Source organism: Rhinatrema bivittatum, chromosome 10, assembly GCF_901001135.1.
Source record: "Rhinatrema bivittatum chromosome 10, aRhiBiv1.1, whole genome shotgun sequence".
Taxonomy (NCBI): domain Eukaryota; kingdom Metazoa; phylum Chordata; class Amphibia; order Gymnophiona; family Rhinatrematidae; genus Rhinatrema; species Rhinatrema bivittatum.
In genome coordinates, this window is record NC_042624.1 from 40,739,201 (window position 1) to 40,754,382 (window position 15,182).

At 41.3% G+C, this 15,182-nt stretch overlaps 1 protein-coding gene across 5 annotated transcripts in view; it reads left to right on the plus strand.

Annotated features, from left to right (window-relative positions):
- SNX7 (sorting nexin 7) overlaps window positions 1-15,182 on the plus strand; it is a 229,408-nt gene that overhangs the window by 97,810 nt on the left and 116,416 nt on the right. For all 5 annotated transcript variants that reach the window (XR_003858903.1, XM_029617777.1, XM_029617780.1 and 2 more), the window contains exon 6: window positions 2,778-2,977. Coding sequence is in view for 4 of the 5 variants with exons in the window: in XM_029617777.1 (XP_029473637.1) it covers window positions 2,778-2,977 (200 nt within the window). In the remaining variant the exon portion in view is untranslated. The remainder of the gene's footprint in view (window positions 1-2,777; window positions 2,978-15,182) is intronic.

Below are 15,182 nucleotides of genomic sequence, written 5' to 3' on the forward strand. Positions count from 1 at the left end.
TTTGGACAATAAGGAACCTATGTTGTAAACTATGGTATTTTACTATGTGCAGTAGTAACTGCATTATTTACAAAACACTAACTTGTACCCCCCCAGAAATTCTAATTAGTGCTGTGGTTATGATAAAAGTTACTGTGTATGCAATTATTTACGTTTGCGTGCAAATAGGGAATAATGAGCTGTTTAAACACTATCTCACTATGCACTATCTTGAATTGGCTTGTGTGGTAATTACTATGCAATATTTGCACTGGGGGAGTATGACCATAGGGCCTCATTATGCCTATACTGTGTTTTTCTTAAAAAAAATAAATAAATAAAAATTCAGCTATTTATGTTTTTCAAAGGCAAGATACAAAAAGCACTCCATGGTGAGACCGCACCTTGAATACTGTATACAATTCTGGTCATTGCATCTCAAAAAAGATATAGTTGCGATGGGGAAGGTACAGAGAAGGGCAACCAAAATGATAAAGGGGATGGAACAGCTCCCCTTTGAGGAAAGGCTGAAGAGGTTAGGGCTGTTCAGCTTGGAGAAGAGACGGCTGAGGGGGGATACGATAGAGGTCTTTAAGATCATGAGAGGTCATGAACGAGTAGATGTGAATTGGTTATTTACACTTTTGGATAAGTGAAGGACTAGGGGGCCTTCCATGAAGTTAGCAAGTAGCAAATTTAAGACTAATCAGAGAAAATTCTTTTTCACTCAATACACAATTAGGCTTTGGAATTTGCCAGAGGATGCGGTTAGTGCAGTTAGTGTAGCTGGGTTCAAAAAAGGTTTGGATAAGTTCTTGGAGGAGAAGTCCATTAACTGCTATTAATCAAGTTTACTTAGGGAATAGCCACTGCTATTAATTGCATCAGTAGCATGGGATCTTTGTGGTGTTTGGGTTCTTGCCAGGTTCTTGTGCCCTGGTTTGGCCTCTGTTGGAAACAGGATGCTGGGCTTGATGGACGGTCTGACCCAGAATGGCAATTTCTTATGTTCTTAAGGACTGCTATCTGTATCACGTCAAGAAGGCTCTTTCCCCAGCTCTGCTCGAGTGACCTAGTGTTTAAGCATTGGACTGGTGGGCATGGGGTTGGGGAGAGGAGAGTGGGTGAGTATTTTCTCACAGTAATAGCATTACCACAGGTCCAGTACACCTTTTACAGGAAAATTACCATGGCATTAATTTACATGGCTTTATTTTAGAAGGTCTCATAGTGAATTTGATTACCCAAGTAAATTCAAGTCAGTTATTCAGTGATCTGACTTGGATAACTATTGATTCAAATTCGTCTCCACTGTAATTCAGTTTCTTGATGAATGTGTCATTTGGTAACTGAAAAATTGGATTTGTCCACTGATATGAGTATAATGTGACAGGAAAGCATAAATGTAGTCGTAATCTATATGTAATAGTTGAACAGTTTTTTGGTGGCATTTAGTTTGAAAGTACTGTCAGTCTGTTGGTCTGTTTTTTTTCATGCTGTACATCAGTAGCTGAAATGTTTCTCGTTTCGGGGGATCATTTACAAAGCTGCGATAGGTATTTATGGAGCAAAAAACATCTATTGTGCGATAGGAGTATGAGATTTTAAATACCTTGTGGATATCCTGAAAACCCGACTGGCTGGTGGGCCCCCAGGACAGGGTTGGGGACCACTGATTTAAAAGAAACAATTAACGCTGGTATTTAAATGAGCTGCTTTGCATGCATAAGCTTTGCAGATACATACAGAGCAGCTCATATATACCTAAATGTTTGTAAACAAAATAATGTGGCTTGCTACAAACATCGCAAGCCGCATTATTTCTAGAAGGTTAGCTACAGAAGTTATAGCTAACTTACCTCCGGAACATCCAATGCTCTGTGGCTGCTGCTTAAAGGGCCACACTGGCCTAAAATAGACCTCCCCCTAAGAGTACAGGATCACTCTGGGAGACTTGCAAGACACTCATGCCGGCTGCCTTCTAGAGGTGGCCTGCAGGGCTCAAAGTTAAAAAAAAATAAAAATAAAAATAATAATAATAATAATAATGTGTCAGTCACACGGCAATGGCTATTGCCCTAGTCCCCAACCCATTCCCTTAACCATCAGGCTCCCCCTTCCCATCAATATTAGGACATCCCGACCCCATCAAAGCCCTCCCCTCAATAGTGCCAGAGCACCCAATCCTCCTGGGGTATCCTTTCGATGTCTGGTAGTCTAGTTGGGACCCAGAGTACCCCCAGGCTCTGGGCCAGCTGCTGCTGCCATTTTTTAAAATGATGTCATTCGGTCTTTGACCCTGTTGTGGAGAGGGAGCTTGATGGTTAAGTGGGCAGAGTGGGGATAGGGATGGGGGCGCAATTTTGGCTTTTTTTAAAACTTTGAACTGTGCAGCTTGCCTCTAATGACAGCAGAGAGATGGGCAGAGATCTCACAAGACCCCTGGGGGGGGGGGGGGGCTTGTACACATTCAGGGGCTGGGCTTTAGGGATGGAACGGCCCTTTAAAAAGATTGTGGCCACAGGTGAAGAGGGTTGCCATTGCATGATTTTTGTCATGTTTTTCTCATGATATTTTTTCTCGTGAGAGTAAAAATTCCACAGGCTTCAAAAAATAGTGTGGGAAAGCCACCACAGTATTTTTGTGGCCCATGCTTAGCTTTTTCCTCTATGAAAAAATACTGTGACATAGTAAATGACTCCCTTAGTTTAGGACTAATGTAAATTGCAAGTGTCATAAAGAATAGTTATAGGAATGAAATGAGCTATATGTGTAATTATGTATTTTTATTTTTAAAGACTATTTTGAAGAAATGAAGGAATATGGACCAATCCATACATTGTGGTCAGCCTCAGAAGAGGATCTGGTTGGCTCACTGAAAGGCATTGCTAGTTGTGTTGACAAATGCTGCAAAGCCACAGAGCAGTTGATGGCAGGATTGTCAGAAAACTTGATACCTGTTATACATGAATATGTTCTATATAGTGAAATATTAATGGTGAGTATACGTAGACATGTGCCTTCAAATGGTGCATTTTTTTGGCTTACACCACAGTGATCTCTTGTGATTAGGAGGACATCATTGCGGATGTGCTCCCAGTCATCGGAGACCACCCTTCAGCAATGTATGTCTCGTCTTGCTGTCCTTCAGACAAACTTGATTAAGTTCTTTTATACGATGACAAAAGTGGAGCACAGGACTTGGTGAGAGAGGTAACGGTGGTGGGGCCGCTTGGCAATAGTGATCATAATATGATCAAATTTGATTTAATGACTGGAAGAGGAACAGTGTGCAAATCCAAGGCTCTCGTGCTAAATTTTCAAAAGGGAAACTTTGATAAAATGAGAAAAATTGTTAGAAAAAAACTGAAAGGAGCAGCTACAAAAGTAAAAAATATCCAAGAGGCGTGGTCATCGTTAAAAAAAAAACAAACATTCTAGAAGCACAGTCCAGATGTATTCCACACATTAAGAAAGGTGGAAAGAAGGCAAAGCGATTACCGGCATGGTTAAAAGGGGAGGTGGTGAAAGAAGCTATTTTAGCCAAAAGATCTTCATTCAAAAATTGGAAGAAGGATCCAACAGAAGAAAATAGGATAAAGCATAAACGTTGGCAAGTTAAATGTAAGACATTGATAAGGCAGGCTAAGAGAGAATTTGAAAAGAAGTTGGCTGTAGAGGCAAAAACTCACAGTAAAAACTTTTTAAAATATATCCGAAGCAGAAAGCCTGTGAGGGAGTCAGTTGGACCATTAGATGATCGAGGGGTTAAAGGGCCACTTAGAGAAGATAAGGCCATCGCAGAAAGATTAAATGATTTCTTTGCTTCGGTGTTTACTGAAGAGGATGTTGGGGAGGTACCCGAAATGGAGAAGGTTTTCATGGGTAATGATTCAGATGGACTGAATCAAATCACGGTGAACCTAGACGATATGGTAGACCAATTGACAAACTGAAGAGTAGTAAATCACCTGGACCGAATGGTATACACCCCAGAGTTCTGAAGGAACTAAAAAATGAAATTTCAGACCTATTAGTAAAAATTTGTAACCTATCATTAAAATCATAAATTGTACCTGAAGACTGGAGGATAGCAAATGTAACCCCAATATTTAAAAAGGGCTCCAGGGGCGATCCGGGAAACTACAGACCAGTTAGCCTGACTTCAGTGCCAGGAAAAATAGTGGAAAGTGTTCTAAACATCAAAATCACAGAACATATAGAAAGACATGGTTTAATGGAACAAAGTCAGCATGGCTTTACCCAAGGCAAGTCTTGCCTCACAAATCTGCTTCACTTTTTTTGAAGGAGTTAATAAACATGTGGATCAAGGTGAACCGGTAGATGTAGTATACTTGGATTTTCAGAAGGCGTTTGACAAAGTTCTTCATGAGAGGCTTCTAGGAAAAGTAAAAAGTCATGGGATAGGTGGCGATGTCCTTTTGTGGATTGCAAACTGGCTAAAAGATAGGAAACAGAGTAGGATTAAATGGACAATTTTCTCAGTGGAAGGGAGTGGACAGTGGAGTGCCTCAGGGATCTGTATTGGGACCCTTACTTTTCAATATATTTATAAACGATCTGGAAAAAAATACGATGAGTGAGATAATCAAATTTGAAGATGACACAAAATTGTTCAGAGTAGTTAAATCACAAGCAGATTGTGATAAATTGCAGGAAGACCTTGTGAGACTGGAAAAGTGGGCATCCAAATGGCAGATGAAATGTAATGTGGATAAGTGCAAGGCGATGCATATAGTGAAAAATTACACATGCTATAATTACACAATGTTGGGTTCCATATTAGGTGCTACAACCCAAGAAAGAGATCTAGGCGACATAGTGGATAACACATTGAAATCGTTGGTTCAGTGTGCTGCGGCAGTCAAAAATGCAAACAGAATGTTGGGAATTATTAGAAAGGGAATGGTGAATAAAACAGAAAATATCTTAATGCCTCTGTATCGCTCCATGGTAAGACCGCACCTTGAATACTTTGTACAATTCTGGTCGCCGCATCTCAAAAAAGATATAATTGTGATGGAGAAGGTACAGAGAAGGGCAACCAAAATAAGGGGAATGGAACAGCTCCCCTATGAGGAAAGACTAAAGAGGTTAGGACTTTTAAGCTTGGAGAAGAGACGGCTGAGGTGGGATATGATAGAGGTCTTTAGGATCATGAGAGGTCTAGAACGGGTAGATGTGAATCGGTTATTTACTCTTTCGGATAATAGAAAGACTAGGGGGCACTCCATGAAGTTAGCATGGGGCACATTTAAAACTAATCGGAGAAAGTTCTTTTTTACTCAACGCACAATTAAACTCTGGAATTTGTTGCCAGAGGATGTGGTTAGTGTAGTTAGTATAGCTGTGTTTAAAAAAGGATTGGATAAGTTCTTGGAGGAGAAGTCCATTACCTGCTATTAAGTTCACTTAGAGAATAGCCACTGCTATTACTAGCAATGGTAACATGGAATAGACTTAGTTTTTGGGTACTTGCCAGGTTCTTATGGCCTGGATTGGCCACTGTTGGAAACAGGATGCTGGGCTTGATGGACCCTTGGTCTGACCCAGTATGGCATTTTCTTATGTTCTTAAGTGTGGATCAGGGAAATGTGGAGGCCATTGTCTATCTAGTCTTCAGTAAGGCTTTGACATTGTCCTACACAGAAGACTGTTAAACAAACTGGATGGTATGGGGAGTAGGCCAGAAAACTATAAATCTGGCAGGACGCAAAGAGTAGTGGTAATTGGACTCCATTTAAAATTTATTGGAGGGAGAGAAAAAAGATAAAGGGGGAAAAGGAAACTGAGGGACAAAGAATCATAATATGAAGTTGCAGGGAAGAAGGTTAGGGAAAACATCCTTCTTTGCTGAGGAGATGGTTGATCCTTGGGACAACCTACCAGCACAAATGCTAGAAACCAGAAGGGATATGAATCATTTTTCTGACGATTGAAAATATCTTCTGATATTTTCAAACTCATCAGAATTCAGGGGGCCCCCGAACCCGATAGGAAAACCCCAAGAAATTTTTTGTGGGGTTCTCTTATCGTTTTTGAGGGGGGGTGGGAAGAATGGGTACTTAAAAATAACCCCTAAACCCTTTAAATGTAATCCTTTCTAATCCTCCACCCTCCCAAACCCCGAAACTTTTTTAAAGTACCTGGTGGTCCAGCGGGGGTCCCGGGAGCGATCTCCCACTCTCGGACCGTCAGCTGCCAGTAAACAAAATGGCGTCGACGGCCCTTTGCCCTTAGCATGTGACAGGGTATCCGTGCCATTGGCTGGCCCCTGTCACATGGTAGGAGCACTGGATGGCTCGCACCATAGAGATAGATCTTCCTCTTACATTATTTAGGTGGACAATTTTGGGGGAAGGAATTGGTAGCATCCCTGTTCCGGTTGATCTGGTGGTTCTTGAGAGGGTGTGGAAGTGAAGAGGTTAGCCATTCAATGTTTTCATTGTAGAGGGTTTTGTGTATTAGTGATAAGATTTTATGCTGGACCCTGTATTTGACCAGCAGCCAATGAAGTTCTTTTAATATTGGGGTGATATATTCAGATCTTCTAGTACCTGTTAAGAGTCTAGCTGCAGAGTTCTGCAGAAGTTGCAATGGTCTTGTTATATTTGCGTTAAGGCCTAAGAATAGTGAGTTACAGTAGTCTAATCTTGATAAGACAAGTGCCTTTAAGACATTTCTAAAGTCTTTAGGGAATAGGAGGGGTTTTAATCTTTTGAGTATGTTTAATTTGAAGTAACCATCGCTTATGATTTTTTTTAATGCAGGAATTCATGGAGAATTTGCAATCTATAAGAATCCATAGATCTCATACTTCTAGGGAGATGGGGTAGTTTTTGGCCGCTTCTTGAATTTCAAGCTCTTTTGTCTTGCTTAATTTAGGGGAGATGTATAGGATTTCAGATTTTTTAATATTTAGGGAAAGATTCATTAGAGTTAATACCTTTTCAATGGTGGATTGGTATATGTCCCAGAGCTTTAGAGTTTGGTCAATGGACTTTTGGATCAGCATTAAAATTTGAACATCATCGGCATAGATAAAATGTGTTAGACCGAGGCCTGATAGAATTTTGCATAAAGGGAGCATATAGATATTAGTGTAGAGGATAGAGAGGATCCTTGGGGCACTCCGAAGCTGAGATCGATAGGATGTGACTCTTTATCAAGAAATTTTGCTTTGAAGGTTCTATTTGTTAGGTAAGAGCTAAACCATTTGAGCGCTAAGTCTTTAATGCCTATTTCATTTAGTCTATTAAGGAGGATATTATGGTTAACAGTATCAAAGGCTGTCGAGATGTCCAGTAAGATCAAGAAGTAAGATTGGCTGTTATCGGTTCCTCTTAGGATGATATAGTGAAGTTAAAAGGGTCTCTGTACTAAAATAATTTCTAAAAAAAAATAATTACAAAAAAGCGAAAGTCACTGAATGATGGTATCATACACACCCCAGCAAGAAGTGACTAATCTTTATCGCAAGCCCTAAGAAAGGGCATAGGCTTGTATTGGTAATGTTATAATTATCTACCATCAATTTTGTGTATGTAATTTTCAGTGTGATAAATCAATAAAGTATAAAAAAAGATATGTGTCAGACTCAATCTCTTTTAAAACAGTTGTATTAATCCTAAATGTCATGAAGCAATCACTTCCATCCAAAAACTATATCATTCAAAGCATAAAACAAGATGAGACCATTTATCTGTGTGTCCAGAAGTACAGGAATATCTTAATGTGATCTAAAATGTATAAGGTGTTTTCCAACAGGAAAACCCAACACCAGAGGTTCGGTGAAGAAAGCCACCTTCTAGGGATACTGTATTAAAGAGACTAGGATTTGTTATCTATTTAAAAATCAAACAGACAACATGTCTCACAAATGTCTCAGAACCAAACTGCTTCATGACATTTGGGATTAACATGACTCTTTTAAAGAGACTGAGTTTGTTTGACATGTCTTCTTTGCTACTTTATTGATTTATCACACTGAAAATTTCACAGAATTGATGGCAACTGATTATAGCATAACTAATTCAAGCTTTTGCCCTTTCTTAGGGCGTTCAGTGATAGTTATTTACTCCTTGTTGGGGTGTGTATGATACCATCATTCAATGGATTTCACTTTTTTGTAAGAAGTAGTTGAGTATCATTGTTTCATTTTGTTTTGGCCTATATTTTTGGATTGCTGATTTTTGATCTGTAAAGTCATGTTTTGCTTCCTACAGTATTGATACCATTCATCAAGGACAAGGATATAGGCAGCCTGATGTTTGGGCAACAGCCTCGTTAGTTTTGGTAGCTGTTTAGATTACTACAAAGCTTGGTAGTAAGATGGGGGTTGGGGGGTTTGGGTGTTGAATTAAGTATGGGAACGTGTATGCTCATCTATCCAGGATGGGAAGATGACAAAAACTGACCTGGATAAATAGTGTTCCATTTCATCCTGCTATATCACTCTACTTGTATCCCTACCAACAGATAAAGGCAGAGTACACAGTTTCCTTTGTGACATCATCACCACAACTTAGGGATGGTGCAGTACAGAGAAAAACCAGTATTCTCTGCCACCAGCAGATGGTTCAGACCAGGTTCCAGCTAAGCAACCTAGGTTGTCTTCAGAATTGACTTTCTTCTCTCCCTTAGAGGCTCAATATAAGGAGCCTGATAATCAGTTAGATTCTAGTAGATGCATGTCTTTAGAAGAAGGGGAGGTCCGCTTATTAAGGGAAGATGAGACAATTATCTTTTTGTTCCATAGGGACAAGATAATGTCTCTTATTGATCTAATGGTGTGATGTTTTCAGATTCTAAGGTTGAGGAGATTCCTGACTGGGATCTCATTATCAAGAGGGTCCATAATATGTCTAAACTAAGCATTCCCCCTTCACTCTGAGGTAATGGTGCTTACTTAATGGGAGTCCCTTGAGAGTGGCCTAAAAGAAGTGAAGAATTTTATTAAACTGTACCCCCTTTCTCAGGAAGTTGTACAGCACTTATTTCAGATGACTTGAGTGAATACTCTAGTCAAGGCTGTCACTAGGAAAACAACTAACTTGATGGGAGGGTATTACTTTCCTAAAGGATCCTCAGGATAGGAAGATTGAATTTCCATTAAATCACATGTTTATCTCGGTAGCTTTTTCTGTCCAATTTGCTGTTTGTGGCAATTTGGTGGCACAGGTCGATTCAGTTACTCCCAGAGAGTGAAAAGGCAACTCAAATGGAATCGGTAGTTGCACTCTTACCTGATGCCCTTTATAAATCTTAGAATTGTAGTGGAGTAGCAGCCTAGTGGTTAGAATAGCGGACTACGACACAGGGAAACCAGGGTTCCTCCTTGTGACCTTGGGCAAGTCACTTTACCCTCTGTTGCCTCAGTTATAAAATTAGATTGTACGCCCTGTGGGAATAGAGAAATACTTATAGTACCTAAATGTAATCTGCTTTGATATACACTTTGAAGTGCCGAAAAGCGGAAAATATACAAATCTAAAATAAATACAATTTCTTCTAGTTCAGTAACTTTATTCATAGCAGCTGGGTGGAAGATTTGTGGTCTAAGTCTTGGCTGGACAAGCTTTCCTTTAAAGGAAGGCTGCTATTTAGGAAGATCTGAACAACTATTTAAAAATCTCAGAGATCTGAAGTCACAAAGCTACCTGAGGACAGAGGTCGGTCTTTTTATCATTCTAGCAGAAATCATGGACAATTTCAAGACTCCAGACATTATAGGCCTGGCAAGCAGTTTCAGGGTTAAGGGAAAGAACCTGGCCTTTCATGGCCCAAAAAGCCAAGGCCTACGCTGCTAGATCTTCAGTAGCCAGATATATTTCACATTGAAGAGCAGTGGGTTCACACTCTGGTGCCTCCTGTAGGTGATGGCTTACAATAATTTTACCAAGAGTGGACCCATATAACTTCAGACCAGTAGGTATTGGATGTCATTCGCTCCAGTTGAGCTCTGGAGCTCACTGCCCCCATAAGAACATAACAAATTGCTATTCTGGATCAGACCAAGGATCCATCAAGATCAACATCCTTGTAGCAGAGGCCAAACCCAGGCTACAAGAACTAATACTAAGAAGATCCCATGCTTCTGATGTCAGTAGTAGCAGAGGCCATTCCCTAAGTCATTCTAGATGTCTTCATGGTTCTTCCATGTACCTCAGTCACCAAGAGGTTGACAGTCTGGGATATTCTCAAGACTTCAGCTGTTGCAGGCTGCAATTCAAATACCTAATTCTGATAAAAAGCCATGGTTGGAATTCCATTTATTTTGTGGTTCCCAAAAAGGATGGGGTCTATAGGTCTATCCTCATTCTAAAGGGAGTGAACTGCAGTCTCCTTATCTCTCACTTCCGAATGGAAACTCTTCATTCTGTATTAGTGACAGTGTGGGATAGTGAGAATCTATTGACTCTGAACTCTTCTGAAGTATATTTTAATATCCCCATCAAGTTGGAAGGTCAGATATCTTTGTTTTTGAATCCTATGAGAGCATTTTCTGTTCAGAGCACTCCCCTTTTCGTCTGGACATAGTTCCCGTGAACATTTACTAAAGATATGGTGGTTGTAATAGCCATTTTGAAAAGAAAGGGCATCATGGTTCATCCTTATTTAAATGATTGGCTGAATAGGGACAAGTCTTACCAAGAAGATCTCCAAATTTTACAAGGCTTGGGCTGGATGATCACATTTGCAAATAGCAAACTTCTTCCTGCTCAGTCCTTGGAATACATTTGGGACTTGTTCTGATACAAAGGCAGGTTGAGTATGCCTAACAGGGATCAGAGTGGCCAAGATTGTGCAACAGATGCCGAGATTTGCTGCTCTGAGAGCCCCAAGAGATTGGAACTATTTTTAGCTTCTAGGTTTGATGGCAGCCACCTTGGATCTAATTCCATAGGCATGGCTCACACAAGACTATGTCAGTCTTCACTTCTATCTCAATAGCTACCCTATTCTCAAAATTACAAGTACTGCTTTTCCTTGCTGAAAGTGGTGAGGAGCAGCCTCATTTGTTGGACAGTCCCTCAAATAAAAAATAAAATCTATTGAGGTGCATGAAGCTGGCACCTCCCTCGTGAATTCTAATCACACGTGAGCCTGTTAGGTTGGGGAGCACACTGTCTGGATCAAGTAGCTCAAGGCCTCTGATCTCAGGAAGAGGCCTCTTGGTCTGTCACAAGATTGGAAACCGAAGCAATATGACTAGCCCTTTGTTACTTTCTTCCCTTGTTAAGAGGAAAGGTGGTCAGAGTGCTTCCAGCCATGTGATATGGGTGGCATATGTGAACAGACAAGGTACCCGAAGCATAGGGATGTCAGAAGAGACAAATCTCCTTTTCTTTTGGGAAGATAAAAATCTACAACACTTGATAGTGACTCATATTGTGGGTCAGGAGAATGTTTAAGCCAATTTCCTAACAGGAATCCCCTGGATACAGATGACTGGGAACTCAACCATGATGACTTTCAACAGATAATACTGTGGGTGGGGAACATTTCACATACATCTGATGGAAACTTGCAACAATGCTAAATGTTCTTTGGTTTTTCAGTTGCAAGAAGTGTAGAACTAAAGGAATAGATGCCCTAGTTGAGTCTTGGCCAAGAGGGGAGTTACTGTGCGCCTTCCCACCCTGGCGACTAATAGGAAGAATTCCTTGCAGAGTTGGAACATACTTGTGTGGTCCTAGTAGCTCCAGATTGCCCAAGGAGGCCCTGGTATGCAGCTCTGATGATACTGCATTTCACTTGTCCTCGCTGTCTCCTAGATGCTTGAGGAATCTTACAGGTAAATTTTAAAAGCCACGCATGGGCATCCATGTGCGTGCGGTTCCAGGACATTCTAAAATCCGCACAGCCTGACCACGTGTGTATCTCACGGTTTTTATGCATGCTGGCAATTTAAAATTAGGCCATGCAGATTCCAATCACCATGGAAGATCCATTTCCATTTTCTCTTATGGTATGGCTCTTGAGAAGAGGTCATGCTTGAGGAAAAAGATTACTCTTCATGGCTATTTTTTATCCTATTGAAGGCCCATAAGACCTCAACTTCAACTTCTCTGGCTCTTGTTCAAGTTTGGCGTCTTTGAAACGTGCTGCAAGGAATGGTCAATTTCTCCTTGGCATTTGGATATCCCTTGTATTTTAACCTTCCTTCAGCGGAGCTTAGGTTGGGGAGCACATTGTTTTCAGGGTTAGAGTTCTGTTGCCTCCCATCTGGATGTGTCCTTTTTTGGTTTCTCAGTGGGATCTCAATTTGGTTCTGAAGGCAATAGTATCATTTCTCTTGAGCCTTTGAAATATATTTCCTTCAAAGCCGTTTTCCTGGTAGTAATCTGTTCAGCTCAGCGTGTTTCTGAGTTTCAGGCTCCTTTTCTGTCGGGATCCACTTCTGGTGGCCGCATCAGATTCAGTAACTCTTTGGCCTGTACCTGCCTTCCTCCCAAATGTAATGTTGATGTTTCATCTCAATGTCCACTTCTTTGTGCTATCCTTCCCTAAAGAGGAGAGAGAGGGCAGCAACAAATCCTTGATTTTTGGATGTCTGTTGAGTTCTCATTAGATATTTGGAAGTCACCAATACATTCTGAAGAATGGATAAGTTATTTGTTTTGCTTGAAGAACCATATAAGGGTGAGGCGGCCTCTAAGGCTACTCTGGTACAATGGATCAAGGGCACAATATCTTCAATGTATTTGTTCAAAAGCCGTCAGGCTTCCAAAGTCATTTGTGCTCATTCTAATAGAGCACAATCTTCTTCCTGGGTGGAAACAATTGCTATAGTGTCTGTGGATATTTGTAAGGTGGCTACTTGATCATCGTTGCATTCCTTTGCTAAGCATTACAGATTAGATATTCTTGCGAAGGAGGACTCAGTCTTTTGCAGCTGGTGTTCTCAGAGCGGCCCTTACGTTCTCCCTCCTGAAGTTGTTAAACTTTGGTATTTCCTGCGTGTCAGAATTGGTGTATCAGAAATGGAAGGAGAAATTTTATTACCTGTTACTTTTCTTTCCATGAATTCTGCTACATCAGTTCAGGAGCCTTTGGGAAAGTTAGGCCATAATAAGAGAGAGGAGGTGTTGTTTTCAGATGACTATATTATACATATTTATTATAAAGGGATAGTTTCTCTCTTTTCAGTGTTCGGTTGCTACCTCCCATCTTGGTATATTCCTGGTTTCCACAGAGTGTGGACAGGTAATGTGCTATAAGAGGATCATTTCTCCAAATTTTAGAAGTTTTTAAAATCGTATTAATTTGAATGATCTGTTCAGTGCTTCATCATAGGAATATTGTTTTTTCTCTATGCAGCACCACTCCTAAGTAGTTGCAGTGATGACACCTTGTGACCTTGGGAAAGTCACTTTATCCCAGGACAAGCAGGATGCTAGTCCTGACATATGGGTGATGTCATTGACGGAGCCCTATCACAGAAAACTTTCTGTCAAAGTTTCTAGAAACGTTTGACTGGCACACTGAGCCCACTGAGCATGCCCAGCATGCCATGATCCCTCGAGTCACAGGGGTCTCCTTTCAGTCTTCGTTTTTCCGCACTGCACTTAGCATCGCGGTGAAGGGAACCCTGTGTGAATCTCTTCACACAAACTTGTCTTAAAAAAAGTTTAAATCTTTCTCAATTTCATCCCCTACATAGGGGTCTCCCTCCGACCACTGGCTGGTGAGTAAAAAATGTTTTCCCGCTTGATTCGAATAACTTAATTTTTTGGTCAGAAGGCCATCGACGGCTTCAAAAAATGCCCGAACTCACTTGCACAATGTTGATTACCGACCCACACGCTGAGTGTGTTTTGTGCCTGGGGCAGTCACATGACGTTTCTTCCTGCGCACAATGTGCAAAGATGACTGCCAAGGGCAGAAAGGCCAGACAAGAAAAAATGGAACATCTTTTCCATATACAACTTATGACGTCGACCCAATTATCTCCGGCTGGAGTGTCAAAAAGAATAGTAATTCGCAAGCGTCGTATGGATGGCTCCGGAGACTGACTATCTCCGACTCCGTCTGTGGCATCGGTGAAATCGACATCCGGGCTTGAAAAAGCCACCGAACATCCACAAAAGCATAGTCATTGACATAGACGAACTTCGACGCCAGAGGCCTTACTATTGCCAAGAGAACCATCACCAAAATGGTCTCGTCTACAAGGACTATCGAGGCCTACTACTCCGAGGCATTCCCCACCTCCAAAGGTGCCGGGCATCGAGCCACCACAGGGCCCTGTGGAAGAGCCGATGATGCCTTCTCTGCCACCACCTATAGCTGATCTGACTTCACCAGCTATAAGGGAGGAACTGGACTGATTTATCTGCCAGGCAATGAGAAGAAGGTCTCAGAGATCTTTGTCCATCGACACTTCTGGAGCTGATGCCGGTGCCTCCACCGGTGCCAGTGCCTTCACCGGTGCTGATGCCAGCTCCGATGCCGATACCGGATTTGTCAATATTCCAGCCACTGATGTCGAAGCTTGATGCCCTCATCAGAGCTCTTCCAGTGCAGCCCGTCACTCCTATTCCAGTCGGTGACGATGATGCTTCTGATACTTCTCTACCATCTGAACCTCAGCCGGAACCCTTTGGACTCTCCCGACCGATAATTCTGGCCTCTCCATCGATACCATTCTTTTCACCACAAAAACCATCAATGCCATCGAGACATCCTCATGTTTCTCCTCCAAAGCATACTCCATTGGACTCTTGGGAAGATAGAGACACTGACACATCTTCAGAGGACTTCATGTCTAAACTGTCCCCTCCTGAAGACAGAAAAAAGTCACCTCCAGAGGACCTGTCTTTTACCACTTTTGTAAAAGAAATGGCTGACACTATTTCCTTTTAACTATTTATTTATTTATTTTTAACTTTTCTATACTGACGTTCCTGTAAAAGATACAAATCACATCGGTTTACAATGTAACTCCAAAATTCGCTCAGGGGTGATACAAAGAACAGGGGTGAAAAAATAACAGTGGAACTGGTCATAACATAACATATCATAACCTAACAAATCATCTCAAAACAAATGAGATGATAACTGAGAAAAACAACAGGATCAATGCGTTGGACTGTGGAGTCTGACTGGAATGTCCACTTGAGTCAGGCTGGAAGAGAGGGAGAATTAAGTGTCTGGGAAGGCTTGGCTGAATAGCCATG